This window comes from Podospora anserina, chromosome 1 (assembly GCF_000226545.1).
Source record: "Podospora anserina S mat+ genomic DNA chromosome 1, supercontig 6".
NCBI classification, from domain to species: Eukaryota; Fungi; Ascomycota; class Sordariomycetes; order Sordariales; family Podosporaceae; genus Podospora; species Podospora anserina.
In genome coordinates, this window is record NW_001914851.1 from 732644 (window position 1) to 752142 (window position 19499).

General features: G+C 51.7%; 8 protein-coding genes across 8 annotated transcripts, besides 1 other annotated feature; 2 read left to right on the plus strand and 6 right to left on the minus strand.

Annotated features, from left to right (window-relative positions):
• Positions 1 to 291: 291 nt before the first annotated feature.
• PODANS_1_23350 (uncharacterized protein) lies at positions 292 to 1233 on the plus strand (the record flags this gene model as incomplete). Its single annotated transcript, XM_001906622.1, has 1 exon — positions 292 to 1233. One exon carries the CDS (start codon positions 292 to 294, stop codon positions 1231 to 1233), a length of 942 nt encoding a protein of 313 aa, XP_001906657.1.
• Positions 1234 to 2932: 1699 nt separating this feature from the next.
• Positions 2933 to 3958, plus strand: PODANS_1_23354 (uncharacterized protein; the record flags this gene model as incomplete). Its single annotated transcript, XM_001906623.1, has 1 exon — positions 2933 to 3958. The coding sequence occupies one exon, from the start codon at positions 2933 to 2935 to the stop codon at positions 3956 to 3958; it is 1026 nt and encodes a 341-aa protein (XP_001906658.1).
• Positions 3959 to 4294: 336 nt separating this feature from the next.
• Positions 4295 to 4376, minus strand: a tRNA (tRNA-Ser).
• An 88-nt stretch (positions 4377 to 4464) lies between these two features.
• Positions 4465 to 5464, minus strand: PODANS_1_23357 (uncharacterized protein; the record flags this gene model as incomplete). Its single annotated transcript, XM_001906624.1, has 2 exons — positions 4465 to 4791; positions 4862 to 5464. 2 exons carry the CDS (start codon positions 5462 to 5464, stop codon positions 4465 to 4467), a joined length of 930 nt encoding a protein of 309 aa, XP_001906659.1.
• A 269-nt stretch (positions 5465 to 5733) lies between these two features.
• Positions 5734 to 6182, minus strand: PODANS_1_23358 (uncharacterized protein; the record flags this gene model as incomplete). Its single annotated transcript, XM_001906625.1, has 2 exons — positions 5734 to 6005; positions 6071 to 6182. The coding sequence occupies 2 exons, from the start codon at positions 6180 to 6182 to the stop codon at positions 5734 to 5736; spliced, it is 384 nt and encodes a 127-aa protein (XP_001906660.1).
• A 1631-nt stretch (positions 6183 to 7813) lies between these two features.
• Positions 7814 to 8377, minus strand: PODANS_1_23360 (uncharacterized protein; the record flags this gene model as incomplete). The annotated part of the gene is made up of 1 exon (XM_001906626.1): positions 7814 to 8377. One exon carries the CDS (start codon positions 8375 to 8377, stop codon positions 7814 to 7816), a length of 564 nt encoding a protein of 187 aa, XP_001906661.1.
• A 1554-nt stretch (positions 8378 to 9931) lies between these two features.
• Positions 9932 to 10752, minus strand: PODANS_1_23370 (uncharacterized protein; the record flags this gene model as incomplete). Its single annotated transcript, XM_001906627.1, has 2 exons — positions 9932 to 9987; positions 10053 to 10752. The coding sequence occupies 2 exons, from the start codon at positions 10750 to 10752 to the stop codon at positions 9932 to 9934; spliced, it is 756 nt and encodes a 251-aa protein (XP_001906662.1).
• A 1793-nt stretch (positions 10753 to 12545) lies between these two features.
• On the minus strand, positions 12546 to 15063 carry PODANS_1_23380 (uncharacterized protein; the record flags this gene model as incomplete). Its single annotated transcript, XM_001906628.1, has 2 exons — positions 12546 to 14834; positions 14902 to 15063. The coding sequence occupies 2 exons, from the start codon at positions 15061 to 15063 to the stop codon at positions 12546 to 12548; spliced, it is 2451 nt and encodes an 816-aa protein (XP_001906663.1).
• A 684-nt stretch (positions 15064 to 15747) lies between these two features.
• PODANS_1_23390 (uncharacterized protein) lies at positions 15748 to 18972 on the minus strand (the record flags this gene model as incomplete). Its single annotated transcript, XM_001906629.1, has 1 exon — positions 15748 to 18972. The coding sequence occupies one exon, from the start codon at positions 18970 to 18972 to the stop codon at positions 15748 to 15750; it is 3225 nt and encodes a 1074-aa protein (XP_001906664.1).
• Positions 18973 to 19499: the final 527 nt, after the last annotated feature.

The window sequence follows — 19499 nt, forward strand, 5'->3', positions numbered from 1 at the left end:
CCACTCGCAAGATAAGACTATCGGCCACTAAGTGGTGTATACATCTGATAGGAGCCGCATCTCACCACAACACGCACGGCGATGATGAGATGGGAACTCCAAGAATGACGAGAATGGGATTCGTAAAGATAGGAGTCTTGAGGTCCCCGGGGCTATGTAGGACCCGCCAGAACATCAGGATCGAGCATTTAAAGATGATGGCAAGCCCAGATATTCTCGTGGCTGATCAGACCTCATCAGCGCTGGACCTTTACATCCAAGCTCACCCAGTTCTCGGTCCCCCAGCTCGAGATGTTCACTTCGAAATCCCTCACAGCGTTGGCCATCGGCCTTGGTGCCATTGCATCCCAAGCCAAAGCTGAGAAGTCTACTTTTGACTCGGATCTTACTTGGGTCTCAACAGATTCTTCTTTGCCCAAGGTTGTCATCTACAACGCTCGCGGTACAATTCTCTCCGCCTCCAAGTACGGCCGGCTCGACAACATCAACTATGGATCCGGTCCCCCAGTTACCGTTGACCACATGATCGGAAACGTCACTGAGGTCCTCAAGGTGGCTCAGTTGGCTGTTGTTTCTTTCCCAGTCACAGGAGGAAGTGCCGGTCTCAACAGCTCACTCTACCTCAACATCACACAGCATGCCAACCGTCATCTCTGCACCGAGGGCTCAGACATCGCAGGTGGCATCATGTTCCACGGAACCAACACCCTCGAGGAGACAGCCTTTGGCGTCGACCTGACCCTCAACTGCTCCAAGCCATTCGTCGCTACCGGTGCCATGAGACCCGATACCTACATCTCCCCCGATGGCCGCTCCAACTTCTTCCAGGCTGTCGCCACAGCCGTTTCCCCCGATGCGAGGGACAGGGGTGGTTTGATCGCCTTCAACGATCGTATCACCTCCATCTACTATTCCACCAAGTCCAACGCCAACACCCCCGACACCTTCAGGTCGATCGAGCAGGGCAACGTCGGTGCTTTCCTCGGAGGTCAACCGTACTTCTACTTCAGCGGACCAAGCTATCCCACCGGCCGCCCACACTTTGACGTGACGAACACCACTGAGCTTCCTGCCGTTGTCGTCCTCTATGGTCACCGTAAGTTTTTCCTTCTGTCACCAGCTTGTTTCGAAGGTGCTAATAGTTTGGATAGAGGGCTTCGACGCCTCGCTTATGTACGCGGCTGTTGCCAATGGTGCCAAGTAAGTGCCTTTCTGCCTGTTGAGAATCGTTGAAAACAACAGAACTGACTGGAAATAAAACAGGGGTATCGTTCACATGGGCTCTGGCGCCGCTTCTCTCTCCCCCTCCGCCCGCGAGGCTGCCGCCGAGCTCTACAAGCAGGGCATCCCTGTCGTGACTGTCACCCGTTCCGTGACCGGCACTGGTATGCCCGGTATTGAGAAGGGTCCTGTGTGAGTTTCCTCCTGTCAAAAGACTGGTATTTTATGTTTGATGACAGTTACTGATTCTCTTGCCCCGACAGCTTCTACGCTAGCTACCTCCAGGGCCCTCAGGCCAGAATCATGCTTCAGCTCGCCATTAACGCCGGTTACACTCTTGATGAGATCCGGAATTTGTTTGAGGCTCCTTTGAGGAGTGCCATCTATGCCCCTGCTCCCAACAGCGAGTGGTTTGCCGAGGTGTAAGGCGGGAGGCATGAGCTCGTGTTTTCATGTACTTGATGATCAAGATCGGAACTGATGAAATGATGTGATGACTGATAGATATAGCTGGTAAAAAAATTCGAAATGGGTAATTTTGATGAATTAATAACATTGATAACTACATGAACTGCGCCAAGAAATGAAAGACCGTACAAAATAGAGACCATGGATCGGTATTTATAATAACTTGAGATGTCCGTTTACTGTGTACACGACGGCTCACAAACGACCCGCCATCGTTTTCACGCCTTAGTCTGAACGCTGCGGGGACCAGAGGAAAACAGCCACCAACCTTGTCGAATACGCAGCGCTCGGATGAGCAGGATTACTGTTTGTCCATGCCCGCTTTGCTCAAAGATGCTTACGAGGGCAGGCTGTCCCATCGGAGTGCTGCTAGGACCACAGGTACCAGGATATTTGCAGGAATCCGCAGCTTCTTTGTGCTTTGAATCAGCCAGCCAGCCAGGTACTGTTTCAACTCCGAAGGTGGTGGTGTTGTGAAGGCTCTCATCGATGTCGGCGAACGGAACAGGGTGGGTATGACGAGTGAGTTGGGTGAAAAAGACGAGAAATTTTCAAAACTGTGAAACCAAAAAGAGTGATATGGGTTATCAACACACAGTTTGCTGGCCCGTCTTCTCACTGTGTAGTCGAAAGTAGGGCAGCTTTATCTCAGCAACACCCAGAAAAAAATGACAAAGGTCGGTGGCTGCCCAGGCGTTGGATGCTTCTCACCTTGCCGGAAAAAGCCATTTCCCCACTGCGCACAACGTTAGCAGGAAACAGGGTTAAAATCCACTCCTTGACGGTCCTCATCCACCACCGAACCTCATTCCCAATTCCCGTGTCGCAGTAACTTGTGTTTTTGTTTAGACTGCAGCATGGCCCGGATTTACCATCTCTCGCTTGAGCATCGGGGTTTCTCGCCTAGCCTTTCTTGTTGATGGTATCTTCCCGCTTTGGCTTCAGGTTGACGGGTTGATAAGTCAAGCCACTACCCACCTAATACGGCGGGTGACCAGACCTTAAAAAAGCAAAAGAGAAATAAAACTGAGTTACCCACACGGAAGCCCTGCATAGTTTGACGTTGACCAGTGGCTCTTGGAATCAAACCCTGACCGAAACGAGTATAAGGTTGCTGAACCCTCCCCCAATTCCTTCAACTGTCTCGAGCATTTCTCCTGGTGAACCATATCTGACTTGGTCAGTCTTTCCACCGATTCAGCACAACCCAACCGACGAATATCTCGTACAACAGTCTCCAAACATGGTTCGCCGCCCAGGAACCCACTCAACCTCTTCGGAGTCGTCAGACTGGGAAGACGCTCAGACCAGAGAGACGGGCGACTGGGCGTCCAAACACTACTCGGACAGTGACTCGGAGCACTGGAGTTGGTCCGACAGCGACTCGGAGCGATCAGTCGGTTCAAACAGCGACGTCGAAGCGGAGGCGGAGGCAGAGGCAGAGGCAGAGGCAGAAGCTGCCGTGCAAGAAAGGATCGAGGCCATGATGGACACAGGGACGGTGCATTCCCAACTCGTCGAGCGAGCGACGGAAGCAGAGACGCCCAGTATCGGGTCCAAAGCACAGCTGAATGTCGAGGAGGTCACTTCGCTCCCGCTCGTCTTTCCGTCTGCACCCGTTCGCTCCCCTACACCCGACCGCGTACAAGCGCAAACGCAACCTGCCCCCTCCACAGCCTCACCCCCATCTCCCGGTTCCTCCGTTGTGCGTGATGAGGCGCTTGCCACTGCTCCTGTTCCCACGCCGGTAACCACCACCGCTTCTGCTCCCACCCCTAACCTGGAACCAACCCCGCTCTCCCCAAAAGCTAGAGCCGCCCTAGCCCTGCGCTTCTACACCCTCCGCGCTCAACTCGAGGCCTCCCTCGCAAAGGAGCTCGCCGCCCTTCCCCCTCCTCGTCCCCCCTTCCGCGTCATGGTCGAGCGTTTCGACGCTTACGAGAAAGCGTACCTCGCCGCCGAGGAAGCCGACCGTCTCTACCGTCTCAACCACGGTCAGTCACCGAAGGGGTTGCTCGCCCGCTTGTTGGAGCGCTTCTGCGGGGATGGTCCATTGTCTCAAGTCGCCTTTGAGAGGGAGGTCCCGAGCCCGGCGACGTGGGACTGGCTCCAGGCCGAGATTGAGTACCGGCCTGTCTTGGAGGAGATGTGCCGCAAGGAAAAGGAGATCAGGAGCCGGTATGAGGAGATGAGGGTGAAGGCTCGGAGGCAGTATTTGGAGACGCTAAAAGAGGGTGGAGTGTGGCTGAAAGAGATGGAAAAGATGTAAATTGAGTAGATTGGGAACGAATTGTGGTGCAGAGTTACTGGTTTGTAGCTAAATAAGAAAAAAATAAAAAGAATTGAAAAAAGAATTAAATAAAAAAAATAAAAGAAAAAAGTAGTGAAATGGATGTAGAATTGAGCGTAAAAAGAAAAGCAGATGTATGGTGTGAAAGCTGCAAGTTGGTAATCAACTGTGGTTTGTTTGCACAGTTAGAAATTTTGCGGACATCGATGGGGCTTAAAACAACGGATCCCAGATTCAACAAAAGAATTGTGGAGTGGAAAGAAGCGCCCAAAATTCAAAGAAGGTGGAGAGGTGTAAAAAGGTATAAAAGAAACTCGACGTGGGCCTGATTCGAACAGACGCTCCCGAAGGAACAAGATTTCTAGTCTTGCGCATTAGACCACTCTGCCACCACGCCTCCTAAGAACTCGACAGCAAATGAATGGAATCTAGATTACTTGTAAGAAGCTGCAGTTATCGGTTTACTTTCATTACTCGACTGTAATTCAGTTCACCAATCTTGCTTTTACGACCTCGTATGCCCAAAGGTTCTCTGGAGACATCCCTTCTATCTCAGGTTGCAGAAAGCACGCGTGAATTTGACCCCCATATTCGGAGCCAGACTCATCTTCCTCTTCTTCCTCAGACTCATCCATTGCCATGGCCTCCTCCCTATCTATATCTGCAATATCCAGGCTAGAGACATACTCAGACTCGTTGTCCGGATCTGAAGTCAATTTTGTCCTTGCGCCAAGCTGATTATCCCACTCGGGCACATGGACGATGATGGTGCAGTATGAGTAGTCGGAGTGGATTGGTGCTTCGTTTCCGTACTGTTCATGGCATACCGTTAGCTTTATGTTTTATGGGATACTGAGAAACCAGAGCCTCGAAAGCACTCACCACCATGTACATCAGCTGTCGCTGTTTGTGCTCGTCGTGGCTCTCATTCATCCACACAACCTCTTTGAACTTGACACGGCTGATGCCCCAGCTCTTAATCAAACGTTTAAGATGAGTTTCGTCATCAACTTGCCAATTCTGGTAGGTTTCCGCCGGAAAGTACTTTCCCATCACATATCTGTACGAGTCGTCCTCGTACCTCTCAGTGACGAGAACAGGGCGTAGGTCGACGTGGTAGCCCAGGGACAGGAAACCTTGCCAGATCGCTCGGTCAATGCCTTTGATGGCCGAGACGGAAAAGGTGTCCGATGCGTGCGAATATGCGTGCGAGGTGTAGAAGCCAAGGTAACCGCCTAACCATAAGGATGTGTTAGCCAATGTGAGTGAAGCAGGGAGTTGCAGATAGCACCAACCTTTAGGCATGAAAGTCTTGTCGTTTATTATGTTTCGTGCATACTTCATCAGAGGAAGCTCGACTTCCATGGACCTGGCCAGTTTAGCTTCGGAAATGCGTTCGGCGTACAGATTGCACGTCAATGTAAGTCGGTATCCCTTTGAGACAGGAAGACCTCGTGTTCGCAATCGCTGTAGAACGTGGCCCATTGAACCATGTTGCTTTTGGAGTTCTTGGTTGAGCAATCGAACTTCATCGTCTCACCCCTGTGCCGTACCTCAAGCTCTTCCCCCCCCCCCCCCCCCCCGAGTGCTCAGCAGGTAGGCACAGTACTAAAGACCCAAACTGAGAAGGAGATCTCGGGGTGTCGACATGTGCCTTGAGGTGGCCTGATGGTCCATCATACACATTGAGTTTGTAGAGCTCTGCTTTGATTGTGTGATGACCGATGCCAGGAGAAAGAAGCTTGGATATCGTGTCAATGATGCCGACATGGTAAGGGCAGAAATTGGTCGAGAACTGGGTAGGGTCGACGCTTCAGCGCCTTGCGATATTTCTCATCATATACCTCCCTTCCGGCCTTGCCAAAGGTTGCAGGGAGCATATCGGCGACGAGGGCGCGTAAGAGCTCATCTTGCTTCCCATGAGGACCTTCTGGAAAGGTAATCTTAGAGCGGGATGCAAGGGTAGATAGAGCAGTCTCGAGAATCCCAATGGAGAGCGATGGGGTCAAGATGTACAGCCTTGTCGCTGTCGGAGGGTTTGATGTCCGGGTGTAGAATGGGAAGCGAGCCGCCGCATGCAAAAATACTGACTGGTGTCCATCACGGTCTTCAACTCCTCCACAAGAGTCATCGTATTGTCTTCGACCTCGATTGGACTCATGTTGACAACTGGCTTTGAATTTTGGCGTAAGTTATAAGGCATTTTGACGGCGGCGATAGATACACGATTGCGCCAATGGAAGAGATGGGGGGATGCAGAAAATGCTGCTTCGTAGAGGAAGGCACGCAATTTATGGAAGGAGAGCGACCAGACAAGGTTTCAGGCACGACTCTGCTGAAAATCTTCTCAACGCGCCTTCTGTGACATGTCATCCATCATGGTGGTCGTGGCTGGCTCAGCTCTATTAAACTTGATGAAATTTGCGTTCTTTGGAATGGAAGCCTGAATGAAGTTGGTGAAATATACTCTGAAGCCCTGAAAAAAACCCAAATCCGGTCTCTGAGCCTGCGGTTGTCCGCCTGGGAACCTTGTGAATTTCAAAGTTGTGCGAGACGTTCCGCTCTACCAAATTATGCGAACCCCAAATTATGCCCTCCAAATTATTCCTCTTTGGCATTTCCTAATGCCACCTGCAAAGTACCTAACGATTCAGACGGTGTGCACGCCGGATTTACCCAAGAAACTGGAATACATGAGAGATACATCACAGGGCCTCAGACATCTCAGATAGAACAACTTGGCTACCCTCAAGTCTGAGAAGAACCCTCTTTGCAGTCCCCTTCATCCCATCCACCGGTTGAAGCCCGCCACCTGCCGCAGACCGAGACTCTTGGCTGAGCGCAAGCAATGGAGCCAGATACGAGTCCTTGTATTCCTCGACCACCGAGATGTCGCTTCTGCCCTCGGCTGCCAGTCTGGCACGCATCTTGACTTGAAAGACAATTGTGATGACGAGGAAGACGGTGGCAATTACCAATTCGACAGCCAGGAAGGTAAGCCAACCCCAGATGATGCTAACATAGGATTCTTCAATCCAAGCTGTACCGGTGATGTTGGCAATATCGCTTGCTACTTGGAATTTGGGTCTGTTTTCTCGTAGTCTATAGCTTACAATCAGCACGGGGACCAGACGGAATAACTTTTGTTGAAGAGCAGCGAGAAAAATTACCCACGTGACAGACCAATAGCAAAGTTCATGAAGATCTTCTTGATGCGATCTGTCGCCCGCCCAGGATCAAGCAGATTTTCGGGCTCAAGAAAGATGCTTGTCCAGAGCGGCCGGGAAATACTATCAAACAACAGATCCAGGTAAATGTCTTCCGGACGCTCTTCTGATTGCACAGGACGCTCCTGAGCATAAGTCATGAGAAGCGCTTTCATCTCTGTTCCAATGACCTGGATCGTCTCGTATGTGGCCCCGTAGTTTTCAAGTCCCGGGACTGCTGAGGGGTTAATGGGACCCTCCAGATAGATTGTATTGTTGTATCGGTCGAACCTATCCTCTTGTGCTTGGTCTCATATTAGTTGATCTCCTGGAACGTCGGCGCATGTGAAGTCCATGAAGAATCCGGAGCTAGATTCAGTCGGTGTCGATGTAGAGTTCGCTACGGTGGTGGTTTGTTTGCCTTTGTCTACGCGGATATCATATGACTGAACATAGAGGATGGAAGAGGACTTCGATAGCCTCGTAGCCAACCTTCTGGATCGAGCTGAGAATCTCCGCGTAGTTGGATTCCTCGGCAACCTCCTTCCACTCCCATTCTCCCTGCGTTTCAATCACCGGAACTGTGCGGATCAGTACCAAAGACGCTACTTTTGTCTCCATAAGATTCTTATTGCCCGAGAATGCAATGCTCTGGTTTCCAGTAGTTGTGGTCACCACTGGTGGAAGCCTGAAGGTTGTCCTCCGTTCGAATCCTCAGATGGGAAGAGATATCTGCGAAGTCTACACAGATTCCCAATGAATGAATTTCATCAAAGGTACAATTACCCGTTGGGCAGACAGGTTCATTAGGGGTTATCAGGCTGTACTTGTAGTCTTCCACGGGCCACGGGAGTTCATTGAGTGCCTTGTTAGTTGCCCGAACTAGAGTCTCATGAACCGAGACTTTCAACATCTCGATGACTGAAACTTGAACCCCATCTTCGCCCGGTGAGGGAACGTATCTTGAAGGGTAGTCGATGGCCAACTGTGTCAACGGAGAGGTGAGGACGCATATGATGCTCAGGAATGCTGCAAGGGTGACAAAGTGTCTGTGCCGGATTCGCCACAGTAGAGTGAGTGCTCCCCATGATCCCCTGCTTGCCTGGTCAATAAGATGGAAGTCGTACAACGGCCGGTCCTGAAGAAACCAGCTCCATTGAGCTTGGCTGATGGCATTGGAAGCTGGCCACATGAAGGCTGCCTTTGCCAGGGTGGTCAAAAAAGCAAGTATCGAGTTCAAAGATATCTTGAGAGGCCAATTTGGTAGCTGCTTTTCGCTATAGCTGGCGAGCACAACCACAATGGCTGTTGGTATATCTGGTTAGTACCGACTGAGCCATTGATAAGGGTGACAAATCAGCCTTTCAGCACATACCCACAAATATGAGATAACTAGCACTGATGGACAGCACCTCGAAGCCCCAGATTCTCCAGACAGGCTTAAGTGTGTGTGTTTGAAGGCTGTCTGGGACCGAGGTTTGCCCGACAGAAAGTGTCTGTGGGTTACTGTTGTTGGGATGGGGCAAATCGGAGCTGAGTTGAGTGCTGTCTGCAGTTGAATTGGATCCAGATGAAAGTAGCTGACTTTTGATGGCGGCTGAATCTGGAATCACAGACCCTAAGTGAAAGCTATCGGTGGTCACCCCATCAGGTTGCATTGGCTGCGATTGGGGAGGAGAGGTAATCGTCTGATGTTGTGTCTCACGGATTGCCACATGGTTCTTCTTGGTTTAGGCTTGGGGGTGCGCAAAAAGTACAAGAAGTGTTAGCGTAGAGTGTGCCAGTCTCCGCAGTAACATATTCACACTTAGGATGGCCTTGAAGATTTGTCAAATTGGTCGATGGATTGTCGATGGAGACTGGCTGGTTCAAATGAGTCTCTCGCGTATTGGATAAAGAAGCTTCCGGCGATTCGTGAGCTGTGGCGGCGTGCGACTCGCCTATTTGTTGTTGTTGGTTTGGCATGGCTTTCAATGAACCAGGAAGGCGTGATGAAGTCGGACACCGGTAACAAAGCGTAGTCTAGGGCAATGGTTTTTGTTGGAAGGAGAGTTATATAGGTAATTACCACTGTACGTCCGTGGACATATTTGCACATGTAAGCCTGGACCCGATGACTTTCCCTCAAAGAAATGATGATTTTCGGCGGGCTCAATTTTCATATTCGATATGCGGCCCAGCCTCAGTTTGCTATCCAGTCATTTGCCATGGATGAGCTCTTACCTTCCTGTGCCGTATGCGACCCAGAGGTCGTTAGGTTGGCGCAGGCGTACACCGAATAACTCAACTACTCAGCTTTCACAAATGCAAATTCCTTGGCCTAGAAACAGGTCGGTCAGATAACAGAGCTGCCAATCTCGTGCAGTGAGAGCGCTTGAGACTTGCACTTGTGTGTGATAACATTTAGGTGGCCTGGTCGTCCCACTTTTCCAATCATTTCAAAGAGAATGGGAAGGTACCTATGTACAGCAGAAAGTGCATTTGAGGCCAGAATCAGAAAATCGGAGGCACCATACAAGGCTAATGACAGTACCTCTAAGGACTGACATGTATCATGTGCTTGTGTCAATTAAAAGCGAAAGGCAGAATTGGGGATCAGCTTGCTCCACCTGAAAAGGGGCAAGATATCATGGTCATGGTGTTGATATTATATGCAAGGTGCACTTTGGTCAAAGCCCGATTGAACAAACATTTTAGCTAACCTGAACGGACCACATCCTTGAAACCTCTAGTCTCGTAGCCCAATTTAAAGAATGATGGTAGGCTGGGGGAGGTTGGCAGAGGCAGCAGCGCAGCGGCAGGCTATAATCCCATGTCAGTTAAGATTTTTAGATAGTAACAGGGGCCAGGACATGTTCGAGACTTACCGTTGAGGCCAGCAGGGTAAACAGCATTGTACTCCTGTTGGGTGCAGCGCTCAAGAACACACTCGCCCATGGCCATAGCAATAGGTTGGAAGTTGACACCGCACTGGCACTCCATATCTCTGATGCCGGTGCAGCCCCACGCCGGGGTGAGGGTGTTGAAGCACTCGTGAGCACACTCGGGAATCTCGCGGACGGCGATCTCATCACAGTTCTCGGCAGGACCGAAGTGATATTCGTACGCGGGCGCGGCGCGGACTGTGGTGGTGGTGACGTTGACGCTGAGGCAGCCGCAGGCGGAGGCGTAGTCATCATCACGACGGCACTCGTCAGCGTAGGCAGGGACAGGCTTGGGGGCGGCGGTGACAACGGGAGCCGGGGCAGGGGTAGTTGCGATCTGGCCGGAGGTAGTATAGATGGTCTCAGTCCAGGTGCGCTGAGCGCCAGTGACGGTGACCTTCAGGTACTCAGCGCAGTCGGCGCTGCGGGTCTCAAGGGCGACGGGCTTGCGACCAAGACCGAGGATCTCGCGGTTACAGCTGTCCATCGGGTTGCAGACTTTGGGTGTAGGCTTGGGAGGGTGAGGTCTCCCATGGCCTTTGCCGGGAGGGCCTCCCCGACCACCTCCGGAGCCTCCGTGTCCCTTTCCAACGGCACCGGCTAGGCCAAGGGTGGCAAAAGCGAGAATTACGACGGCCTTCATCGTGAGGATATGGAAGCTGGCTAAGCTGGAGGAGAAGCTGTAGTCTGAAAAGAGATGGAGGAGGGAAGCGGTGGTGAGGAGAATGATCACAAACCCCAGGATAGCGAGTTGGGATGCTGCTTATATATCCCTACGGTCGTATCTTCTCATTATCCACCACAACCCGAGCCGTCTCCGAAGGCGCATTCGCATGGAGGCAGATGCCAGGCCCAAAACTCCGAAGCTGACGGTTCAGTAGAACCATGTCACTGTCCCCATTACCTCTCCACCATGGGCGGGGAACTACCCAGACGCTCGACTTCGCAATGTGCGTTCCTGACAGAGCCAGTCCTTGGCATCAAAGCCTAGAAGTCTGTTTATTGATGGTATTTGATCGCCGCCGCCTGAGTGAAGTCAGTCAGAGAGCTCGTGTGCTAGATGTGACGTTCACTCACCAATAAAACATGGAATAACGTCCAACGCGAGGCCACAATTCGAAAACAAGACTCGCGCGGGCAAAAGCTCGATGTCAACGACGTGACATCGCGAGATCTGTTCAGACCATCTGATGTGCGATTTTGGCAACAAGCTCCCTCCGATGGAGAGACAACAATGCATGAGATCCACATCAAATCCACAATCGTCCCGCTAGCTTGGCCTTGGACCCGCTTTTGATCGCTCGACCCAATGGATGAATGAGCTTCGATCTGATAAAAAAAAGCTCAACATCTTATCAATCAATCAGTTATCCACAATGGTCTGGGCTCTCGACGCCCTGGTGGACTTGTTCGGGCTTTTCCGCAAGTAATTCTCACCGCTTGCCTCTTAGTCAGCGGTGCCGGACTTTTGTTATGCGGGTTTTCCGGCTCTTGCTTCCAGGAATAACGGTATAACCACACTCGTGGAGAAACGACAATCGGTCTTGCTCTCCGCAGGTCAGCTAGCTCCCAAGCATTAGGCCCCGGTGCCTGCCTTTCGGATCTGATAATGCATGCCGAGCTGCTACAATGACAGGGTTTTCAGTCAGCGTGACTATTTCTTCAGAGCGTGACGCTCTTGTTGGGCCCGCCGAACTTCGGCCTCTCGGTCCTTAGAGCGGGACGGGCAGATGGGTGCTGAAAATGTCTAATACCTAAACTCAGAACTGACATTCAGTAAACAGAAGAGCAGACAAGAAAACATGACATGGAACGGCGAGATCGAAGACAATAGTGCTATTGTAGGTATCAAGACTTGCTACGGATCGACAAAATTACTGCGTTCTGAACCTCGGCAAGCGATGCTCTTCCAGTGACATGGAGGTGTCATTTCATGACCAGATCAAATAGCTCGAATGCAAAGTAGTACTCTTCTGGTCCGGATCAGTACCTACATACTCCTTCGAATCCCAGAAATATCTTTCAAGGTGAAAATAATGCATGTTTATCTTTGAAAGGGTGCTAATATCCTGCATGACAGCCTTACTTGTCCCAATACACACCCTTCTATTCCCGAGCTGTACGTTTTTACTCCCCCAAGAGACGTTTCAATGCCCAAATAGGACCCTGCCACTATCTTTCAAGCCTTCTACGCTATGTAATAAGGCCTTCACATTATCTAACAAGGCCCTATATACTATCCAGGAAGGCCTTGTGTATCTTTAAGAACGCCTCTTACTATATCTTGTACGCGTCTAAACTATCATACTAGGCATAGTTGATCTCTATTATAGGCATACAAATCGTAAAGTAACACATAACACAGAATTTTCATTGTCGCTAAACAGACAAAATCCATTATCATTACTACCCCTTGACCGCAAAAACAGACCAAAACTAGTCCTCCAAAAGACCGGCAGCCAGGGCTTCCAAGTCCTGCAAGTTATCCGGCTCGTAGCCCATTTCGATGACCTTTTTACCACTGGAGGCCTTCTTTTTCCGTTCGGGCTGGTCTTCCACGTCAGAGTCGTTCTGGAACCACTTCTTTGTCTTCTTCTTCGGTGGCTCATCCTCCTCAGACTGCTCACCACCGCCACCGGCAATAGGAAGACTCCTGAGCAAAGCCAACGGGTCCTCATCCATCTCATCCCCGCTATCAAGCTGAGTAATCGGACCTCTCTCCCTCTCCACCTCCTCACCTCTCTCTCTAGCTTTGGCCCGATCCCTCTTCTCCTTTCTCCTCTTCCTAGCCAACTCCTTGTCTTCCACATCCGCCTCCTTGACCCTCTCCCCTTCGGCCTCGACGAACTTTTGCCTGAGCTCCTTCGCATCTCCCTCCTTTTGGAAGTCTTCCAGACCCTGCAAGACATACAATGGCTGGGCATTGCCCTCCTCGTCGAAAATGAGCTTCTGCCCCTTGCCCATCATCTTGGCCACCTTGGCCTTGGACATGAGCTTCTTCTCCGCCCGCTTCGAGTCGATAACGATCTCCTGATCACCAATCTTGACCACCTTTGCGCCCGCAATCTCCTTCCCGTTGATTCCTTCAGCAGTTTCATCCAGCTCCTTATCGCCCAACACTCTCTTGACCGACAAGAACCCATCGTCCTCGTCGTCGTCCTCCGCACCCTCGTCAACCAGCTTCCGGTAATGACTAGACAGCACATCCTGGTTCTGCCTCTCCGCCATCTTCTGGTACTTGGTCTTGACCTCCTTCTTCTTCGGCTTGCCCTCGGCGTCATAGTCGCTGCTGTCGTCGTCCGACCCAACATCAAACGCCATCCTGCTGGCCTGCTTATTCGCCCGTCTCATCTCCTCCGCCCCCTTTTGGAATTTCACCTGTGGCGTACCCGGCAATCCCAGACTGGCCGCATACCCATCCAGATCCATCTTGCTGAATTTGAACACATCCTTATCCTTTTGCACGTAAATCGATCTCACATATGTGATAAACGCCTTTTGTCCGAGGTACTTCAAGTCCGCCGACTGGAAGCACTGAGATTGCAGCTCTCCCTTGATGCTCGTCTTCTTTCCCTCCCGAACATTGACCTTTGTGATCGGAATCTTTTTTTGTTCGAGCCTGGACAGAAACCCCTTCTCTTCACTCGGATCCAAGAACAGCACCGCCCGACCCTTGCTCTCGTATCTGGCTGTTCTACCCACCCTGTGAATGTACGTGTCCGCATCCTCAGGGCAGTCTACCTGCACGACCCAGTCCACAGCGGGAAAATCAACTCCTCTCGCGACAACATCCGTGGCGAACAAACAAGCGTACTTGGAAGAGGTGAATTTTCGGGTAATCTCCATTCTCCCAACCTGCTTTTGCCGGCCGTGCAAATGCAGCAGCGAGATACCAGGCTGCATGCGCTTGAAGCTCTCATACACAAACCGTACTTGTTTCCCCGACGAGAAAAAGACAATCATTTTGCTCTTCAGATTCGTTCGGATAAAGCCCCAGAGCGTGTCCAACTTCTCGGGAAGGGGTGTGACAATATAGCTCTGCTGCAGATTGGTCGGGGTGGCTGTCGGTGCTTCCTCGTGTGCCGAGACATACTCTGGGTCCTTGAGACTCAATCTCGCAAGGTCGGAAACACGTTTCGACTGGGTGGCCGAGAACAACATCGTTTGTCTTGTTTTGGGGAGATGCTCGACCAGCGCGTCGACTGCAGACTGGAACCCCATGTCCATGATTCTGTCTGCTTCGTCGAGAACCAGCATTTGGAGGTTGTTGACGTCGAAACCAGCGGTCTGATCGAGGTGTTGAAGCATACGGCCGGGGGTGCACACCAAGATGTTCATCCTGCCGAGTCTGTCGGCTTCTTCCTTGAGCGACTTGCCTCCGATGACCAAGCCTGCCGAGAAGACGTGGTTACGACCGATTTTGCGGAGCACTTCGAAGATCTGAACGGCGAGCTCGCGTGTGGGGGAGATGATGAGAGCGCCGAGGCCGTCGTATTCAGTCCACTGCGCTTGGACGAGCTTCTCGAGGACGGGGACAAGGAAGGCGAGGGTCTTGCCGCTGCCGGTTTTGGCGGCGCCGAGGATATCATGGCCCTTGAGAGCGAGGGGAATGGCGGCTTTTTGGATGTCTGTCAGAACCTCGAAGTGGGAGGCACGGAGGCCGGACGCGGTCGCGGCGCATAGAGGGAGGTCGGTGAATTTAGTGAGGTTTGGCGATTTTGGGTCCTGTGATATCCATCCATTAGAAACTTGTACCGGAAGAGGGTGTATAAAATGCATTTGGGTAACCCACAAGCTCCTGAATGGCAGCCTTCAGCTTCTCGAGCTCATCCTGTCCTCTTTTTCTCTTCAGTGTCTTCGTCTCTGGCTTTTTCGGTGTCGCATCCGCCGATTTGGAGTTCTTTTTGTGTCGATGAGCGACAACAGTCTTTGCGCCGCCAGTAGTAGGCGCCATGTTGAATTGTAGTGTCTGCTGTCGTTGTGTCGTGCTCCCGCGCAGCTCGTGGAAAATTGTCAAAACGAAATGGAAGCTGGAGTCCAGGATCGACTTCTTTGCGCAATTGCTTTGCTCTGCTGAAAGCCAGGGAAAATTTTGGCGGAGAAGGAATTCTGCCACTTGCCCCACTTCAACCCACCAGCCAAAAGAAGCGCCAAGACAGAGTACTGATAGACAGAAGGGTTGGGGTTGGCGCAGTAAGCTTGTCAATCACATTAACAGCAGGTTTAAAGGTATATATCTTGAATTATTCATGTTTTTCTTTGGATGTGCATAACTCAAGTACCAAAAGCATCCATCAACGCCGTCTGAAATCATGTCTCCCGCCGTTGCTCCTTTGCTCTCAGCCCTCAAAGAAAGCAAACCCAACCAAAACCTGGCAGCCAAAATGAAGCTGCCATGTCAACAACATGCTGAACGGGGTATCGTGTAATCTAGGGTATCCGACCGACCACCCTCTTTTTCCATTCTCCCAGCTCGATGTAAAATTCTTGACCACTCATAGATGATACTGAAACGGCGTGATACTAAAATATATATAGATAAACCATTGGGTGAAACACAAAGGAGAAAAAACGCCTGGCCAGCCAACTTGTCGCTTCCCTTTCACCTCCTCTTCCATCCCCATCACCGAAACACAACTCACCACGAGCTCGATCCGATGTGCTTTCCAGTGTGCTCGTCAACCTCTTGCCCGTAGAGCCGAAGCCTGTAGAAGCAAGTATGATCCGGGCTACCATTGTTCGTGACAGCCCTAATGAGCACCGTATCGACGACAGCATCAAGTGTAACTAGGTCGTCAGAAAGCTTGTGGATAAAGACGCCGTTATCCACATGACGATACTCGTATTCGAATTTGCCAATCTGGACAAATTCCTCCCGAAGGTGGCCGGCGTTGCGGGGATTGGCAGCCGCAGTAGGGAATTGAGTGTTCATCCACTTCTGCATCTGCGAATTCTTGGCGTTGTTCTCAAATTTGGCCCAGATTTCAATGTCCTTGGGCATGGAGTCAGGGTCGGTTGTGGCCTCCGGATTGATGTTCTCGACCACAACATACTTGGGAATAACCAGGCCGGCAATACTGATGCCGATGTCGGCCGGGAGCTTCTGCTTGTTCTTGCCAGCATAGATACCAGCACACCAGCAGTGACCGCTGTCTGTCCAGAGGGAGGTAGCATGGAAGCTGTCATGGAGAAACTGTGGTTTCTTGGACATGGCCCTGAACCACGCCACAGTGCCCATCGCCGGCCTCGCGATTCTGTAGGTCGGAGAAGTAAGACTGCTGTCGATTTGTGCACCATTTCCAAAGGAAAACCAATTGACATGGCGGTTCAACATGTCCATGATAGCGGCGCTTGGGCTTCGCTTGCCAGAGCTGATGGGGGAAGAGCCCAGTTCCTTGCCAACGATCTCCTCGACCAGCTTCTGAATTTCTTTCTTACTCAGACCTGTCTTATGTTTTTGCTCTTCGATGAGTCCGTGAAGCTCCTTGCGTAGAGCCTCCAAATCCCTTTCAAAGCTTTTCCGAGATATCGCTATTTGCTGTTGGAGATTTTCAACGTACTGGCGACTCGTGACCGTGTCCTGATATGTATCGGCCTCAGAGGTGACTGGCTTGGTGATTGGGTGCCCGGAGAGGAGGCTCGTGATCCTGTGCTTGTTTTTCTCGAACCAGTCCTCGAAAGAGTGATCCAGCCCCGTGCTTTTGATTCGAGACCGAACAGCATCCCAGTGAGCGTCGCTGATTTTTCCCTTTTCAAGCCTGAGAATGGAGGGCTCGTGTTTCATGCGATCCAGGATGGCTTCCCAGAACTCTTTGGCAACAATGATATTGCCATCCCTGTCTTTGGTTACGCGAACCACCTTCGGAAGTGTGGATTGGACACTCCTGAGTGCCAACTCGGTGGCGGTGGCTCTTTTTTCCCAAAACGCTTTGAAATCGTTGTACTGCTGCTCCGTGAACACAGCCATGTCCGGCAACGAACCACCCTTCGTGTATGGAGACGACGGCATCATCCCACGTATCGGACCTCCAGCACCAAGCAAGAAAGAGCAAATGGCGACAACGAAGGAGGCCGCAAGAAACCATTTCACAGCTGGCCACCAAATCCTGCTCAAGATATCGCCTCCCTTGCCCAGCACATCGCCCACCCACGCAGTGGCTGCCGCGACAGTACTTCGATTGACTCCTCCACCTCCTGTGGGCCAACGGCCTGCCCGATTGCCGTGAGTATTGTTTCGAGGACCGGTATATCGACCTCCATGATCGGCGTTTCCGGCTCTATCGTCTTCGTCGCTGGATGATGAATCGGAGGAATCTGGGTCTCTCCTAGGCCGGCCTCCACCGCCAACTGCTGACCTCCCAGCAGTACCGACACGGGCCGCAGGTACAGCAGGATTCGAGATTGAGGGCGCCCTATCCACCCCCGCTCGTGCACGCCAACCAGGACGCCGACTAACGTTCGCCATGGTAAAACCACCAGGATTAGCACCGGCCATACCCCCCCTAACACCTATTGTTCTGCTGGCTTGCCCCATCGTTCCCAGCGCATCTTCCAATGAGCCTGGTTGCGGTTTGGCTGCTACATGACCGACGGCTGGTGACCCGACCCTGACATGAGCTGCGCTGTCGACGACAGCAACATTGGTTTCCTCCTGCCAGCTGCGAGAAGCACCATCCGTGGTTTCTGGAGCGTTCGAGTACCCAGGTGGCTGAGGCACCTCACCACCTGGTATTCGAATTGGGGCACCGAGTGAAGGTGAATGTACTGAGAAGTTCGGAGGAAAAGGAAGCGGATTGGAAGTTGTAGGGGGTTGTTGTTGATGTGGATTCGCGACTTGAGAACCGGCCGCCGAGTTATTTCCAGCCAGTGCAGCTAGGCGAGCCTTGTCAATAGCAATCGCTCTCTCTAGCAGCTCCGCCTGTTTCTTTTCGCGTTCTTCTTTGCGGCGTTGCTTTTCGAGTTCCGCATGTTGAGCTTTGAGAGCTTCCGCACGCTCTTCGGCTTCGGCTTGATTGGATTGTCGTAGAGCATCCACTCGCGCGGTCAACCTATCCAATTCAGGGCTGGTGACATCGGGGAGTTCGGGGGAAACGGAATCGTGAGATCTCTTCCGGTTCTGAGTGGGTGGCGATTTCGACCTCGACCTTGCAGAGCCTGATCTCGACCTGTTGTCAGATATCATGCCCCTGTTCATCGAAGTGGTGGCGCCCTGCTGTGAGTCGACGAGGGTTTGCTGAGAGGGCCCGTCATTTTCCCGGTCCCCTCCCTGTTGGTCCGACTCTTCCGATTGCGAGCGAGAAATCTGTTGAGATAGCGTCGTTCTCCCCGGAACCTGTGTCCTGCGTACAGTCTGAGGCTGTTGCACAGGCGGGAGAGGTTGCACAGGTTGTTGTGAGTGTGCCGATGAGGTGTTAGTGCGAGATGCCAGTTCCTTCTCCTTTGCTAACAGGCGGGCATTGGCAGCCTCGTTATCTTTGATGACCGTATCAATAACTCCGTGCACTGCCTTGCGTACATTTCCTCCTCCCATGATCCTGACTCTGTCCGGAAACGTAGCCATTGCAGAGCCATATGAGGTGCTGTACTTGACTGGCATATCGATCCTGACAGCCGTCGTATCAATGGGTTTTCTGGAAGACCGTACAGAGGAGGGCGTGCCAGCTCGTCCGTGCTGCTGAGGTGAGGGCGAAGGGACATTGCCGCCACGACCTGGGTGTTGTCTAGGTGGCATGGTGAAAAGCGAGGGTGGATTGGCGCTATGCTGAAGCGATTTAGAAGAGCCTATTCCTCGCGATATTGGATTTTGGCCGAGATTCAATGCTATGTGCAACGATGTTGTTGGACTGCTGAGGGCGTCAGTCATGATCGCTAATGGTGAGTGGTGAAAAGCAGATGTGTGAAGTGAAAAGAAGAAAGTAGGGAAGATTCAATCGCAAATGACAATGATAGCCCCAACATTCAGCAAGATATACAATAACAAGCTGGGTTGCTGAACATGAGACTTCAGTACTGGCAGACTATGCAAAAAAATTAAAAAAAATTACAACAATAGGAACAAGTGAGAGGAAGGGAGCAAACAAATAACAAAAGAGATTGGCGATAACAGAGAGGCTGCGTTGAAGCCCGACGACGCTGCGGGTGTGACTCGTGAGGTGTAGATTTACCTTATTGTTCAGCGTGACAGTGTGACAGCGTGTCTGGCCCCAATGCCGAATCCCAAGGCTGCAACAGCCTTTGCCTCGCCTTCTTTTTCGTTGCGACCAATTGCCCAACAGCAACCGACACGTCACTTCCCTGCTCAATCCCAATCAATTGTTCCGGAGTCGCCAGACAGGCAGGTGAATGGTTTGCCGGATGGTCGCTAGTTTTCAGTCGCGGCGACGGTACATA